Below are 16,678 nucleotides of genomic sequence, written 5' to 3'. Positions count from 1 at the left end.
CACTTGATTACATTAAAAGGAGAATCCATTAAAACCCTCAATACATCATCTTTCCCACACTTCTACAATCTGTTCTTTGAAATCTCTAACTTTGCTCTCAGATAGACACACTTTTTAAGAAATTTTACAAACTTTACCATTGAGGTACAAATGGTTTTTAGTGGCGCTGATTTAGTACGCGCTTAGAAACTTCGCTCTGCTGTAGTAATGACAGAAATCCGTAAGTATCCTGTTTATCTTTCTTCCAGACAAGGTTTGAATATCAAAGGAGCCTGGAACCCGTGAAGCAGACTTGCTGTTCATCTCTGAAGCACAATTCATGCACAAAGGAAAACAAAAATGAACCATGTGGGGCTCGTTTTGGAACAGCTATTTCTGCTGTGAAAGACCTCAATCTTGATGGATTTAATGACATCGTGATAGGAGCACCCCTGGAAGATGATCATGGGGGAGCCGTGTACATTTATCATGGAAGTGGCAAGACTCTAAGGGAAGAGTATGCACAAGTAAGCAGTTAAACCTACGGATTCTTTTATTTAACGATAATTTAGTGTAGCAGGCGTGGATGTTACTGCAATACAACAGTGGTGTGTTGTCATACAATCAGTAGCAGTATATGGGTTTTGTTTTAGCTTTATTATTCATTGAGATAACATTGGCTTATTATATTACACATATATTTCTGATTCTGTGATTCTTGCCCTTAAGTGATAAGTGGGTTCAATACCAGGTGTCATCTGTCTTGCTTCATGAGTTATTTAATTTTTTTCTTCTGTCTCTTGGGAAACTAGATTTCTAATTCTAAGTTTTCTTTATAGAAGAATTGCTTGTAATTTTATTCTTTTATCGAGTTTTTTTTTTTTTTTTTTTTTTTCTGTTGTTATTTGCCTTGTCTCCATGACCTGATCTTTTGAAATGGTAAAAAAAGCAAAACAAAAGAACACTTTTTAACAATGCTATGTAACATCTACAGTGTGCCTGATCCTAAACAGAGGGTACCACTTTCTGAGTAAGAGAACAATAATTACATGATTTAGCCAATAAAGGAGATGAAATTGTTTTTATATTCAGTACCCATGTTTTTATAATAAAATCACATTAAGTTTATATTTATGAATTAAATTGGTATATTCTCATCAAATATATTTGGGCTTCTGAAGGTTTATAATTTTCTCCCAAGTAATCCCTCTTGGAAAAAAAAATCTGAATAATTAAACTTAACCTGCAGGGGATTTCTTTCGTTCTTGTTTTAAATTTATTGTCAGTTAATGGCTCTAATACATAAATGTAACTTTTTCCTACATGGGAAAGATGTCCATTTACAGAAGTGTTTCATGCATTATAAAAGTAAAAGAGTTTAAAGGAATTCTTCTAATGTAGTTGTCTGTTTTTAAGTAACCATAGTTAATTAGGCATTGAACAACTACTTGTAAATAAAATAGAATTCACTACTTTTCTAGCTTATATAACATGAAAAGAAAATCAGAACATCAATTATTTCTCTTTACAGTTGACTGTTCTTCGGTTCTGTAGTCAACAGAATTCTCAAAATATATTCATGTCTTGCGAAGTTGTGCTTTATTTTTCATAAAGTCATAATGACCTTAATAGTGAAACAACAAAATAAAGGGCATATTTCCGTAATGACACTCCTATCCATTTAATAAGTGATTTGCTTCTGTTAAAAATCTTCATGGTATTTTGTAACTGGAAATAGGCTGTATTAACTATTGGGGCATGACGGAACCAGGAACTGAAGGAATGAGTTTCTTTCTTGTGTTCTACCCCTTTATTCATTCAGTTTCAATCCCTCACATTTAATGGAGTGGCATTTGCAGTAGAAAAAGAAAGATTTTTAAGTCATTAGTTAAGTAGACTAGATTGCCATAAGCAATTAATTTTGTAAAATGGTGGTAAATCAAGGTGCAGCTTTAAGCAACAGAAACAATAAAGAATATTAGAGTTGAGTTTGTTTAATTATTGGCAAAATGCTTTCCCAAGGATAGGTGAGGATGTGCTCATTCATTTCTATGGTAACTAGAGGTGCTGCTTGTGTAGGGAATGATCCAGAATCAGACTGAATCAAGTCCTCCAGAAACAGTGGGGCCGATAACTCCTGATTTTTTTGCTGAAAAAATAAGGAAATAATTTCCACTGAGCCACAAACATTTAAGCATGAAAAATGTTTCCGTCTGGTTGGCCTTATTTGGCTTCTTATTTTATGATATTTAAGTGGAAAAACAGGAGGATAAGGAGATCCCGAGTTTAGGGAGTGTCTGTCAGTCGGGTCTCCCTGCCATCAGGTTCTATTAAAATTTTATCAGCTTGAACCCAAGCTAAGTCAGGAAGTACAGATGTCAAACATATTATGTATGGTAATGTGCACAGATCAGTCTTCGAGAACTCCATATTCATTGTGCCTTCCCAACATTGTGGATACATATGAACGAAATTGAGTCTATTATGCTTTTGACTTTCAGAACCACTTTTGACAGACAGCAAAGGCTGCATATTGAAAAATGTATTTGATAGCATGTATTATTTAGACCCAGCCTCAAAGTTCAGTGAACCCCAAACTGACCCTAGGATAATTTTGTACTCCCCCTCTTGCTTGTATGATGTGTTTACAGCACCTTTAAATATCTCTGTGTAATGGAATTGAACAGGAGCTAGAAAGTAGAGCCAGTTACTCATAATGTTTTCCTTGAGGATTGGACAAGATGACGTTATATAATATTTTCCCCTCTCTCTGGTGTCAGTAACCCTGAAATGATTTTGTCTGCACTATAAAAAGAATATCCTTTGGGAATATCTGAGTAATTCCTCTTGTCTCCACATGAGGGGCCTCTTGGGCAGGTTTCCAAAAGATCTCTAATTTTAATTTTTTGTTAACCAATCCAAGTTCTCAGATTTATTTGAAACTGTTTTTGAAGAGACTCTTCTGACATTAAAAACTCTCTGCTGGGATTTTCACAGCGTATTCCATCAGGGGGAGATGGCGAGACACTGAAATTTTTTGGCCAGTCTATCCACGGAGAAATGGATTTAAATGGTGACGGTCTGACTGATGTCACTATTGGGGGCCTTGGTGGTGCTGCCCTCTTCTGGTATGTATTTGAATAACATCCAATTAAAATGATAATATTTTCCAAATAGTTCCAGAGCTCAGAGTATGATTAGAATTTATATATCAAATGTCTGTTTCTTTTTGTGCTCCATTGTTCAGATAAAAATTATGCAGTTTGGGAATCTGAGAAGTTGATAAATCTTAAAAATAGAGAAACCATATTAAAGGAACAAATAGAATCAACTCTTAATTGTGGTATCTATTATGTAATTGTCACCAAGATAAGTATTCTGCTTGGAGGGAAGCATAGGGGAAAAGTGAGCCTCATACAGGATGTATATAAACAAGAAACTTTCCCTAAATTTAAGTTACTTACAAGCTTTTAGCTCTTCATTCATTTACCTAACACATAGAACTAGACATTTGTGCACCACTGTCTGATTATGTTTACATTGTTGGTCAAGCATAGAAGCATCTACAGTAATATCTTTTCTCAGCCTTTAAAACGCCTGCATCCCCAAATTAATTTCAGTTAACTGTAAAATCCTCATCAATCGTCAGATATATTCATTAATACCATTTTATTAATTAATTAACTTATTAATAAAATAATTTATTAATTAATAGCATTAATAACTAGCTTTAACTAGTTAATAAGACACGATTTCAAAAGGGTTCTATTTGAAAAAAATGTGACTAAAAAATGTCAATAACCTTAACGAGAAATTTGTGTGATAATTTTGAAAAATGTTGCAAACTTTGTTAAGACATATAAAGGAAGGATTTAATAAATAAAAAAATATTTATGCCATGTGCCTCAATGGAAAGTCCACATGTTGATTCTTTCAAATTAATCATTAGTTTAGTGCAATTCAGATAGTCTTTTGCCAAACTTTATATAGAAAGATAGTAAAGAAAATTGTGAAAGAGGTGAAGATAGAGACTGGAAAATATGACTTTGTCATAATTTAAGATAATCCTTAAGAACTAATGGTCAAATAAAAGTTGTACACTAAACTATACAGAGTAACCATTATGTTTTTTTAAAAAAATTTTTAACTGTACAGTAGAGGGAAAGGAAAACTGCAAGGTGATGTCTAGGAGGGGAGAATGCTGGGCAACAATGGCTGTGACTTTCGGGGGAGCCCACCCAAAACCAAGGCTCCAGACCAGAAGTCACCAGTTCCGGGAACGAAGACAACATTTAGTTTTTGTTCGAACTGTTAATACTGGATTAATTCATTAGGATAATCTTTACCCAGAAATATTTATTGTATTCACCCTTGTACATTAAAAAATATACATACATTTTAAGGACGATTTTTATTCTCCAGTTTTGTCTCAAGGGCTTCTTACAAAGCCCTGAAAACTTGTTTCTGGCCTCTCCTGCCCACAGTCAAGGCTTTATCATCGAAGGGCCAGAATGACAGACTTGGGTCCCTGTCGTCGCCCAGCAAAATGGACTAAACCAGTATACTGCAACGTGAAGACCAAGATTTTCAATTCTGAAGGAGGGATTGAGAGTGGATATGGATGGCAGGAGATAAACATAGGCCCACCCAGCAGTCAGGGACATCCAGGAGCAGATGGGAGAACCCCATCCTGTGGGTAGACTGAGCCACAGACGCTGTAAAGATCTGCGTGGGGCAGAGAGGAGATGTGGGTTGGGGAGTGGTCAAGGCAGCCTCATGCCCAGAGGATCCAAACTTCCAAGCGGGAAACTAGACACGCTCATTCACTCATTCGTTGCTGGTGAAACAGTAAACTGGTTAAAACCCATTAGCAGGCATTTGTCACTGAAGTGTTAAAAAGCCTTAAAATGTTCATACTTTTAAATTTTACCTCCTAATAATTTTTTAAAGATATAATCTATGGTTAAAGATGTATGGTCTTTAGAGTAATCACAGTGCTGTAGGTTATGGATATTTTTTTAAAGAAGGTAAGATAAATATCCAGTAAGAGAGGCTTGAGTAACTAGATTATGGTTCATGCATATGTTGGAATCGTATACTGCCATTAACAATAATGTTCTCAGAAAAATAGAAATACTGGAAGGTTGTTTATTATATTATGTTTTTAAAGTACTTATGCTTGTATAGGTATATGGGCCAGTGTGTGTGTGTGTATATACTTATGCATGTATGTGTGTGTATGCGTCTCTCTCTATACAGACATACATATATATGTATATGAATGGTGATTATTGTTGAATGATAGAATTACAACTGATTTGTATTTTCTTTGTTTCCTTTACTATATTTTCATATTTTCTATGCGTAAATTGTTTTAAAAGAAAAATAACTATAATTTTTCTTTTAAAACGCAGAAGCATAAGCAGGGACCTATGTGTTCACAAGATACCTAGCTCTAAAGAGCCAGTCTGGTTACAAGGCAGAAACCAGATAACGGTGTTCAACAATTATGCTGGCTTTATTCTAAGGCATTAGCGTCAAGCTCCATATACTCTGCCTAATTTTGTATTACTCTGCTCTCACTTCGGATTACTGGAAATCACTGGGCTTTGGAATTAAAAAGACTGGGTTTAAAATCCCAGTTTTGCCCTCTGAACAGCTTTTGACCTTGGATAAAGTATACTTGATCTCTCAGAGCCTCAGTTATCTCACATATAAAAGAGAGATAATAACGTCTTGTTATGAAAGTTAATTTAAAATTTAAATGAATAATAAATAGCATGTGTGCCTAGCACAGTGCTTCAAATGCTATTCTGCTTCCCCTTCTCAGAAACAGGGACAAGGCTGAACCTACAAGAAGAACAGACAAGTATTCTAGTGCAGAAGCGATGTCCAGGGGCCTCTGGACTCTTTCCAGATTGGGAACAAACTCAAAAGTGCCAAAAATATGGTTTTGGTTCTGAGGTTGCACCTGGTTGCTTGGTTTTATCTCTTTTCTATCATGGGCAATATGGGTCTTTGGCTTATAAATTGTAGGGGATGAAAAATAATTTTGCCTTTACCCTTCTGAGTTCTTGGCTGAGACGACTGTAGTAAAAGAAGACAAATAAGAAAAAAAAATAACCCAGAAGTTTATTAACACATATACTTCATGTATACATGGGAGATCCCAGGGATAAATGAATAGCTTCCCCGGGTAGCTTAGCATTCACACTTAAAAATCATCTTAATAGGGAAAGGGGAGGGGGCTGTAGGGCTCAGGGAAGAGTAAATGATTTTTTTAGGAAAGATGAATAGGCCCTTAGGAGAATAGATGGGAGGTAAGACGGTTTGCAACAAAGTTTGTCTGGATGTGGTGTCCACTGCAGCCTCCTGTCTTGTAATGAGTCAATTTTCCCTGGTTGATGAAACTCCTGGGTAGAGATTTATGACAACTGAGTTTCTTTTGGAGGGTCTGTCTTTAAGCAGGTAAGTAGAGTTCAGAGAAAGCCTCTCCCTGCATTTTTTGTGTTTTAAGTGCCTGCAGCTCAAAATCAATATACCAAAGCGGCATGTTTGGGGGTGGCCTGTCCTAAACTCCTATAGCCATATTTTAGGGTCGCATGTTCTGCTACCCTTCAGAAACCAAAGCCTAACATGGTTCCAGAATAACCTGGGTGCCTTCAGAACATCAATTACAATTTCTTCTATATCAAAGATTCAAGAGAGAAAGGAGTACTGAGAGCCCATACTGTATACAAAGAAGAATCCTCTTGGATGCACTCACTTTGCACTCCCAAAATGATGGCATGCATTAAATGTAAAAATGTGTGAGTCATCACCATGGCTTATGTGTTTGCAGGTCCCGAGATGTGGCTGTAGTTAAAGTGACCATGAATTTTGAACCCAATAAAGTGAATATTCAAAAGAAAAACTGCCGCATGGAGGGAAAGGAAACAGTATGCATAAATGCCACAGTGTGTTTTGATGTGAAATTGAAGTCCAAAGAAGACAGGGTTTACGAAGCTGGTAAGTGTCATATATACAGAAGCACCTTGGGGCAGGAGGACAATGTATTTGCTCCCACATGATGAAATCCAGTCAGATATTTTTTTTATTTCCCTCGATGATAGGAATCTGCACATCACATTTGCCCCTGCAAACATGTTGAACCTTGAAAAAAATTCTATTGCAGAAGGAATAGGTTATGGAACCCAGTAAATTCTGGAGCAGAAACTACATGCTTATATTTGGTGGCCTTCCACAGCTGGATTCCATATTTCCCCTCTGGCTCTCCTATTGACTCTGAACAGTCAAGTGCTAAAGAGAGAAAGACAGAGACACCAGTTGAGAGGCAGAGTTGGAAACTGGGCTCTCTCCAGTAAGACTGGTACTGCAGAGGACCTGACTGCCCAGCCACCCTACCTTCCTGAGATTCCTTTGCTCCAGTCAAGAGGTGACCCTGGTTTTTGAGTGTCAGACAGATTCCGTGTGTGTTCTCAGGCACATCACGTCAGTCTGGGTATCCCCCTTTTTCCTGCACTCTACAATTTCTAAAGCGGTTTTTAATGATATTGAAACATGTTGGAGTCAAAACTATGAAGGCCATTGGCTGCCTAAGAGTAAGTTACTCTGCAAACCAAATACAAATAGAATGAGAAAACCCCCTAATCCTTAAAATCTATTTTTCTAAATTTGTTCTACATGTGCATATTTATGATCTGCAGTGGACCTCTGACTGGAAGATAAATGAGGTATAGGAATGTAAAATAACGATTAACATTTTCATATGCAACATTATTTGTCTTATTTTTATATAGTAATTAAGCAATCAAATAAGAAAGATTGTTGCCTTCATAGAAAGCAAAAGGTTTAACTTGTTTTGCTCATTGTGGTATGCTTATTTTGTTAAACTTATTTATTAAGCTTATATTATTATATCCTTTGAACATAGTCTAAAATGACATTTTTTATAAAATAGGTTAAAATGTCACTAATGTATTTTTTTCTCTATTGAAATACAACATAACGAATATTGTAATCAGGGCTCCAACATTTCTACACTAAAAAAAAAAAATTTAAGTGAAAACCCAGTAAACATAGGCATGGACAAGAAATTAGGTGGTATGTAGGGGTGTGTGTGCATGTGTGTGTGTGTGTGTGTGTGTGTGTGTGTATACATACATATACATTTTAAAATAAGTCTAATTAAACATTAAAAGCCTTGTGAACTCAGAAAGCAGTTCTATAGAGTTCCTCAAGGTTATCTTCATGACTGCAAATACATTGTATTACAGTAGTATGGATGTGCTGAATAACAGAGAACTTTTGTCGACTGATTGCCCAAGAGATTTTTCTGTAATGTTAATTTAATGAACTGGATCATATGAAAATCACCTGAAATGAACATGTCTGTCAATTATTCTTTTTTTATTTTTATAGATATGCAGTACCGTATCACACTAGATTCTCTAAGACAGATATCACGGAGTTTTTTCTCTGGAACTCAAGAGAGGAAGATTCAAAGAAACATCACAGTTCGAGAATCAGAATGCACTAAGCATTCCTTCTACATGTTGGCAAGTAAATCATATATAATAGCTGCCTTGTTCCAAATCAAAAATAAAATATAGATGTCTTATTTCAAGTTAGTCAATCTTACTTTTAGTTCAAAGTGCAAATCATGAATTAAACTTTGTTCACTTTTGTCAGAAAATCACAGGTCTGATTTTCTAATCTCCAAATACATTTCATAAGACTATCTTTCATCTTCCCTGTGTATGCTATCAAATATCCATATATTATGGAACATTAAAATGCACAGTACACCGGTTGATAGAGACCTCGTATTTCATTCATTCATTAATTCATTCATTCATTCTTTCAACTTGAAAACATCATTGAACTTTTGTGGGCCTTGTCCATCAGAAGTGCTTAAATGCCCTGAGGGGAAACTGTTGGGCCATATGCATTCCGGGGTCTGTTCTTATCCACTGAACTATGTGTTTCACTCTTTGACTTTAGATTAAAGGAAAAAGATCTGGTATTTTCTATCATCTGTAGACTTTGTGCCACCTGTTCCTGTTTTGGTGGATGAGGGAACCTTGGAAAGCAAATGATTAACCTCTAGAGATGGCTGATAAGCCAGTTTGAACCATTTTAAATGTATTTTACTGGGTCACTGTATATGTGAGACAGGAGTTTCTTAAACATTTTCTTAAAATGTACATGAAACTAAAGAAGAAGAAAAGCAGAATGGATGTACCGAGAAAACACTGATTTTGTTAACGGAGATTGAGACTTAGAGACTTGAACATGATCTTGGAATTTTAAATGAAATAGGCCTATTTGCCCCACCTCTGACTTATTTCTATATTCTTGATGTATTCATCTTCTATATTTTGAAAATATTGTAGTCAGGGGCAGGAAAGTGACAGAAGACATGTGTGCTGGTGTGCCATGTTTACTCTTCCTCAGTGATTTTCAAGTCGATATTCCCCATGACATATGTCAAAATAAGCTTATTTGGTCAACATTGAAGTCAATTTATGATTAGAAAAATAAAAATGGAGGGTTTTTTTAATTTGTTTCATCAGAATTGAACATTTAGGAGTTAGAACTTGGATAAGATTTGAAAAGTCATGAAACCAGATTTGGCAGTGCCTCCAACCTGCTAAAAAATCACTGTAGTATGTGTTTCTCCAAAAATTTAGTATCTAGCTATATCTAGGCACTGGGATTAAAAGGAATGAACTAGTTTCAAAATTTCCAAAATTCTTCTGGATTTTAATGGATATTTTAACATTTGTTCTGGAGTCAGCCAGGATGGAATTTGTATCCCAGCTTCCTCACTTTCTGAGTAATTTTGACAAAGTGGTTTAGTCTCTTAGAGGCTCAGTTTTCTATCTGTAAAATAAAGACTGTAATTAGTATGCATCTTGGAGGATTGTTGAAATAATTCTCAATAATGTGTATAAAGCTCATAATTCTGGACATGTCATGAATGATGGCTGTCACTGATGATAGTATAAACAATGTTGATCACATCCATATTATTTTCATATCATTTCACATATAAAATTCTTACAGCTCAAGGTATATATTATATTAATGAAATGCAACTCAATTTAAAGAAGGGTTGCTCTCTTGAAGTTGAAAGACTTTCCTATAAGTATTACACAGTGATTTTTAGCTCGAGGTCTCAAGAGAAATGATGTTATTATGTAAGTAGCTTTGAGGGGTACAGCCTGACATGGCCAAGTACGACCTATCCATCATTCTAGCAGGCCTATCTGAGAAGCTGGACGTGAGTCAACTGGTCACAATAGGAAGCCTCTGCGTTCGTTCTAGCAGCGTCCCTTGTTAAGGCAGAAGGGCGGTCTCTCTCCAGTGAAGCAAAAGCCTGATCAGGTCATATGTCAGATCAGGTACACAAGAATGTCCAGTGAGCCTGGCCCACAGGGCAGAAGAAGGAAGCCATGACAAAGTCAGAACATCCAATAAATATGATGCCGATAACATATTTTATATTTTTACCTCTAGGACAAGCATGACTTTCGGGACTCTGTGAGAATAACTTTGGATTTTAATCTTACCGATCCAGAAAATGGGCCCGTTCTTGATGATTCTCTACCAAATTCAGTACATGAATATGTAAGTCAGATTTTTTTAAATTCAGAATACCTATTTGTGGCTATATTGGGGGAAAAAAAACTGAAACACATAAACAGATGTACACACAGAAGCCTAAATCAATTATATTATAAAAAAAAAAAAGAATTAGACTCTTCTAGACTTTTCCCAATTCTTCTAACTTCCTACTGTTGGAGTTTAAGGGAACTTATAAATGACACCTATTTTTATCGCTCCTAAATTTAGGACCAATCGAAAGAAAGACATGGGTTGGCCAATTGGAACTCCCCTTTATTACTAATGAACACTGGGTTGCAGGGCATGGTTTGGGTATAATGGGTGTCCTCCTATGGAGCCAGGCGTAGACCACAGGTAACCAAATAGGTCATCAGCAGTGCTCAGCAACCTCAGGCCAGCAATCTCGGGCCTTCCTGGGGCCCACCTTGTAAAACTTGCAGGATGGAAATGTAGATATATGCTTCCCATGGGCTCACCACCGGCCCAAGAGCAGAAGAGATAGGAAGGGACTGAGCTGTGTTCACCTAGTTTTTGCTTCCAAATTCAGAGTCTACTGTCCCACCCCTGAGAAAGAGTGAGTGAGTGGGTAAAAGGATGGGATCACAAGTGTGGCACCAATGGAGGGATCACTAGTGGTGGAGAATTAGCTTTCCCCTGCACCTATCTTCTGTTTTCCCTTCTCCCTTCCAAATATATTTATTGAGTGTCTTATATGTACCAGACAACAGAGCTTACAGTCTAACCTAGGAAATAGGTATTAGGTAGTAATTAAAGCACATGCTCTGGAGAACTTCCAGAGCTCAACGAGAACTTCTGCTAGACTGAAGTGTTAAGGGGCGCTCCCTGGAACTTATGACATTGCATTTGAGACCTGAAGCCTAGGAAGTAGAAGAGCAGTGGTCTAAGCACAGGGATATGTACAAAGGTTCTGAGGCATAAAAGGAACTAAACTAAAATCACTAGCACGGCTGAAGCTGAAGAGCAAGGGTGGAAGGTCATGTGGAATGAGGCAGGAGGCACGGGCAGGAGCCAGATCACCAGGACTTTGTGCCACTGCACAGGTTTTAAATGTTTTTGAGGAGCCATGGAATGCCATTGATGGTTTTACTTGTTTCACTGATAGCACTGGATTTTTTTTTTTTTTTTTTTAAGGATTACTTCAGCTGCGCAGTGGAGAATGATTGGAGGGAATCAAGAGTGGGTGTGGGAGACCAGTCAGGAAGCTGTTACTTTAGTCTAGGGAGGAAATAAGATGGGTTGGACTAGGGGTGGTGGTGGAAATGGAGAGGCAAGGAGAGCTGTGGGAAATATTTAGAACAGCCGTAGAATGGACTGTTCTTGGTGATGGATTGGATAAGGGGAAGGGCTTAATGAAGAAGAGGAGTCAAGGCAAGCTCCCAGTTATGTGGCTTGCTCATTTTCTACCCTCTCGACTGAGGCTATTATGATCCTAAGTGTTTGATTCTTTTAAATAGAAAGTCTCATAATCAGAGGTGAGTGTTACAGTGTTCTCTCATAAGTTTGGATCGTAGAGTACTTGACTTATTTCTTTGAAACTGTTCTACTCTGGCAGACGAAAGCCACTGAAAAACATCTGTGAAAACTGTGCATTCCTTAAAGGAATGGAAGAATTTATAACCAAAAGTAAAGGTTATGATTTTCCCCTATCAATTACAGGAACAACTGTAAAAATTCCTTATGATTTCTGCAGTGAAATCTATTCTCTGTATGATTTTCTTCTTTTGGCAGTATGTCATTTCTTTTATGCAAGTTCATAGGTAATTTTCAATAATGCCTAGCTAAAGTTTGAAAAATGTTTTTCTGTGAATATTTCAGATTCCCTTTGCCAAAGATTGTGGAAACAAGGAAAAATGTATCTCGGACCTCGTCCTGGATGTCTCCACCACAGAAAAGGGCCTGCTTATTGTCAGGTCCCACAATGATAAGTTCAATGTTAGCCTCACAGTCAAGAATAAAGAGGACAGTGCCTATAACACCAGAACCATAGTGAATTATTCTCCAAATCTAATTTTTTCAGGAATTGAGGTAAACTTTTAGTTTTACATTTATTTATTCTTATAATACTCACACGTTGAACCTACTTTTCATATTACTGAGGTAAATTTTTATTACATTGATTTTAGAATAGAAAGCATTTTGTACAAAATTAGTACTCACTGACGGTGAAAGGACCAAGATTTTTTTAAAAGCTTTCTTTGGATATATTTCTTTAGAGCTCTATGACTCTTCTTGGATTCAGTATGAGGAAAGGATCTCTGATATACCAAAACTTTATGCTTCACAGAAGCCTTACACCACTGAAATTGAGAGTGAGTCAAGAAAAAAAATAAACATAACACTCAAAGTCAAAACAGTTTAACAGAAGGGCAGAGAAGGAGTAATACACGTGCTGAACAATAACAAAAAATTTACATGCAAAAAAATCGATACCATTCCCTACTTTTTCTATGCACAATCCTTACACTGGCAAGAGAGTTGTATTAAATGATTATGTCTCATTGTCATGACAGAAGTTTGTTTTGGTTTTTGTTTTGTTTTGTTTTGTTTTTTTGGCCATGCCACACAGCTTGCAGGATCTTACTTCCCTGACCAGTGATCGAACCCAGGCCCCTGGCAGAGAAAGTGCTGGGTCCTAACCACTGGACCACCAGGGAATTCCCCAGAAGTTTTTTATTATTTTGGCAATAACATACAGCTGCATAAGATGCTCTATCAGGATTAATTAATACTTCCAAATTTGAACTTTGCTTTTAATTCTGATCTCTGAATGAATTCCCCTGAATTAAAATTCAGTATATATGAGTTAGTAATATATATAATTCATATTAAAAGCAAATACACTTATTATAAACAATATTAAACACTTTAATTGTCTAGTTTCTATAAATTCAGATTTTCACTGACATTTCTCTCCATTTATTAGGATATCACTTAGGGACATGATACTAAGATAGGCTTTAAAAATGTCCTATATTATTACCACCTATTTTATTTTATAATAATAAACATTTATTACTGATATGTACTATTCTAAGTTCTTTATAGTTTTTTTATTTTATTGAAGTATTGTTGATTTACAATATTGTGTTAATTTCTTCTGTACAGCAAAGTGACTCAGTTATACACATATATATACATATTCTTTTTCATATTCTTTTCCATTATCGTTTCTCACAGGATATTGAATACCCTGTGCTATACAGTCGGACCTTGTTTATCCATCCTATACTACCACCTATTTTAGATTCAGGAAAGAATGTTAATTAAAAATCCAAATGTGCAAATTGATGCTGGGAAAATATTACCACTGAATTCTTCTCAGAAAAGAGGACTATATTAAATATCATTGTATCCTCTTCAAATGACTTCATGGCCTTGGCAGAGAGGCAGAGCTATGAAATCAACAAGGCCCCTCTGCTCCTTCTATTAATAACAACAATAGTAATAATAATAATGGCAGTCTTTTCTTGACTCATATTATGTGTCAGAAACTGTTCTACAAGTTCTGCTTATTCATAGTTATTTAACTCTCATTAATTCCTTTGTACGTAGGTATTATTATACTACAGAGATTCTAAGATAAACCCCTTTTTTCACAATTTAACATTTCTGTAATTGCATCTTACAATTGCTATGTTAATTTAACAGGCAGCGTTATTGTTTCCTTCTTATTGGTATGTAAAATACTGGTGAGTCTCATATTCAAGGTCATTTTCAATTTGATGAGATAGAGTTCGACTAACCCCACTTGACAGAAAATCAGGCCCAGAGAAATGAGGAGTCCCGACAAGGATAAAGCTAACAGTGGTAGAGTCAGAATTTAAATCCTGGTGTTTCCAGGTCAGAACTCAAGCTCTTACCCACTCCTCCAGTGACGACCATTCACTGTGGGCTTCCATGTGTCAGTCCAGTATGTGTGGGTTATTTTGTGCAGCCACCTATTCACCCTGTGAGGTAGATGCTTTTAGTACTCCCATTTTTCAGTGGAAGATCTAGACAGGCTGGTGTGATGCTCTTCATCCTACAGCCATGCTTAACCGAAGTGATGTTTTCACATTTCCATGGGCTGTGGGACAAGTGATCCCAGAATGCTGTGACTCTCACAACTATACTGAGAAACAAATCCTAGCAAAGCAGTCTAAGGCTCAGCTGGGAAAATTCTAGACTATCAAGCTCAAGTATTTCACCTGCATGTCTGCTCTAATTCTGTTTACTTTCTCTTCCTAGGCCATCCAAAAAGACAGTTGTGAATCCAATCGTAATATCACATGTAAAGTTGGATATCCTTTCCTAAGAAGAGGAGAAATGGTAAGCAGATTATAGAAAATACATGTGGCAATTGGATATGAAAAATAATCTACTCAAAGCCAAATATATAAATCCTTCTAGTGGTAGTTTAGGATGACATAGATGAACAAGATTGAATTCAAAATTGTGAGATCTTGAAAGCAAAAGGCAATTGTGGCATGGGTCAAACTCAAACACCAGGACAAAATTAAGAATTTTTACTCTACAGCTTATATGATAAATGGAGCTGGGAAATTCTGGTATTAGTGTCACCTATGTAGTAGGCTTTTCTACTGTAGGAAAAAGAATCTTTCAAACCAGTTTGTTTAGAACTTTGTATAGAAACTCTACTTCCACTTCTCTTTTTTTAAAATAATAACCTCACTGAGATATAATTCACATACCACAAAATTCACTCATTTAAAGTTCAGTGGGTTTTAGTATATTCACCAGATTGTGAATTGTGTACCATCACCACAATGGATCCTAGAACATTTTCACACCCTGCAAAGATACCCTGTGTGCATCACTAGTTACTGCTGTTTTTTTCCTCGATAACCCCTCCATCAATCCCAGGCAACCACTAATCTACTTTCTTTCTCTATGGATTTGCCTATTCTGACATTTCATATAAATGGAATCATACGATATGTGGTCTTTTGTGACGGGCTGACTGGCTTCTTTCACTTAGCATAATGTTTTCAAGGTTCATCTATTTATCAGTAATTCTTTTTTTTTAAATTTCCAAACAATATTCCATTGTATGAATATATCAAATTTTATTTATTCATTTATCAATTGATGGGCATTTGGGTTGTTTCCACTTTTTTGCTGCTATAAATAATATTTCTATGGATATTTGTGTATAGGTTTGGTATGGACAAATGTTTTCAATTCTCTTGGATATAAATCTAGGGGTGGAATTGCTGAGTTATATGGTAACTGATGTAACATTTTGGGGAACTGCAAAACTGTTTTCCAAAGTGGCTGTACCATTTTACATTCCTGCCGACAATGTATGAGGATTCCAATTTCTCCACACTGTTGCTACCTGTCTTTTTATTATAGCCAGCCTGGTGGGTGTGAAGTAGTATCTCATTGATGTTTTGATTTGCATTTCCCTAATGGCTAATGAAGTTACATCTTTTCATGTGCTTATTGGCCATGTGTATTTTTTTTTTTTTTTGAGTAATGTCTATTCAGATCCTTTACCTATTTTTTAATTGGGATGTCTTTTTGATTATTCGGTTGTAAGAGATCTTTGTATATTCTACATGCAAGTCTCTTATCAGAAATGATTTGCAAATATTTTCTTCCATTCTGTAAGTTGTCTTTTCATTTTCTTGATGGTGTTCTTTGGAGCACAAAAGTGTTTACTTTGATGAAGTCCAATTTATTTATTTATTCTTTTGTCATTCATACTTTTGGTATCATATATAGGAAGACTTTGCCTAACCCAAAGTCACAGTTACTCCTGTTTTTTCCAAGAGCTTTACAGTTTTAGCCCTTATATTTAGATCTATGATCCATTTTGATGGACTTTTGTGTATGGTGTAATTAAAGAGTCCAACTTCATTCTTTGTGGATATTCCCACACCATTTATTGAAAAGACTATTCATTCCCCCATTGAATTGTCTTGGCACTCTTGTTGAAAATCAGCAGACCATAAATGCATGGGTTTATTTCTTGTATCTTTGTTGTATTTCATTGATCTATATGTCGATCTTCATGACAGTACGACGTTGTTTTGATTACTGTAGC

At 36.1% G+C, this 16,678-nt stretch overlaps 1 protein-coding gene across 5 annotated transcripts in view; it reads left to right on the top strand.

The window, feature by feature from the left end:
• Positions 1-16,678, top strand: part of ITGA1 (integrin subunit alpha 1) — a 232,324-nt gene that overhangs the window by 172,761 nt on the left and 42,885 nt on the right. For all 5 annotated transcript variants that reach the window (XR_014261953.1, XM_082455868.1, XM_082455867.1 and 2 more), the window contains 7 exons: positions 249-506; positions 2,977-3,107; positions 6,821-6,987; positions 8,401-8,537; positions 10,501-10,611; positions 12,445-12,654; positions 14,857-14,937. Coding sequence is in view for 4 of the 5 variants with exons in the window: in XM_082455868.1 (XP_082311994.1) it covers positions 249-506; positions 2,977-3,107; positions 6,821-6,987; positions 8,401-8,537; positions 10,501-10,611; positions 12,445-12,654; positions 14,857-14,937 (1,095 nt within the window). In the remaining variant the exon portion in view is untranslated. The remainder of the gene's footprint in view (positions 1-248; positions 507-2,976; positions 3,108-6,820; positions 6,988-8,400; positions 8,538-10,500; positions 10,612-12,444; positions 12,655-14,856; positions 14,938-16,678) is intronic.

Source organism: Balaenoptera physalus (genome assembly GCF_965194825.1).
Source record: "Balaenoptera physalus genome assembly, chromosome: 3".
Taxonomy (NCBI): domain Eukaryota; kingdom Metazoa; phylum Chordata; class Mammalia; order Artiodactyla; family Balaenopteridae; genus Balaenoptera; species Balaenoptera physalus.
The sequence above is the reverse complement of the archived record's forward strand: the minus strand, read 5'-3'. Positions and strand labels throughout refer to the sequence as shown.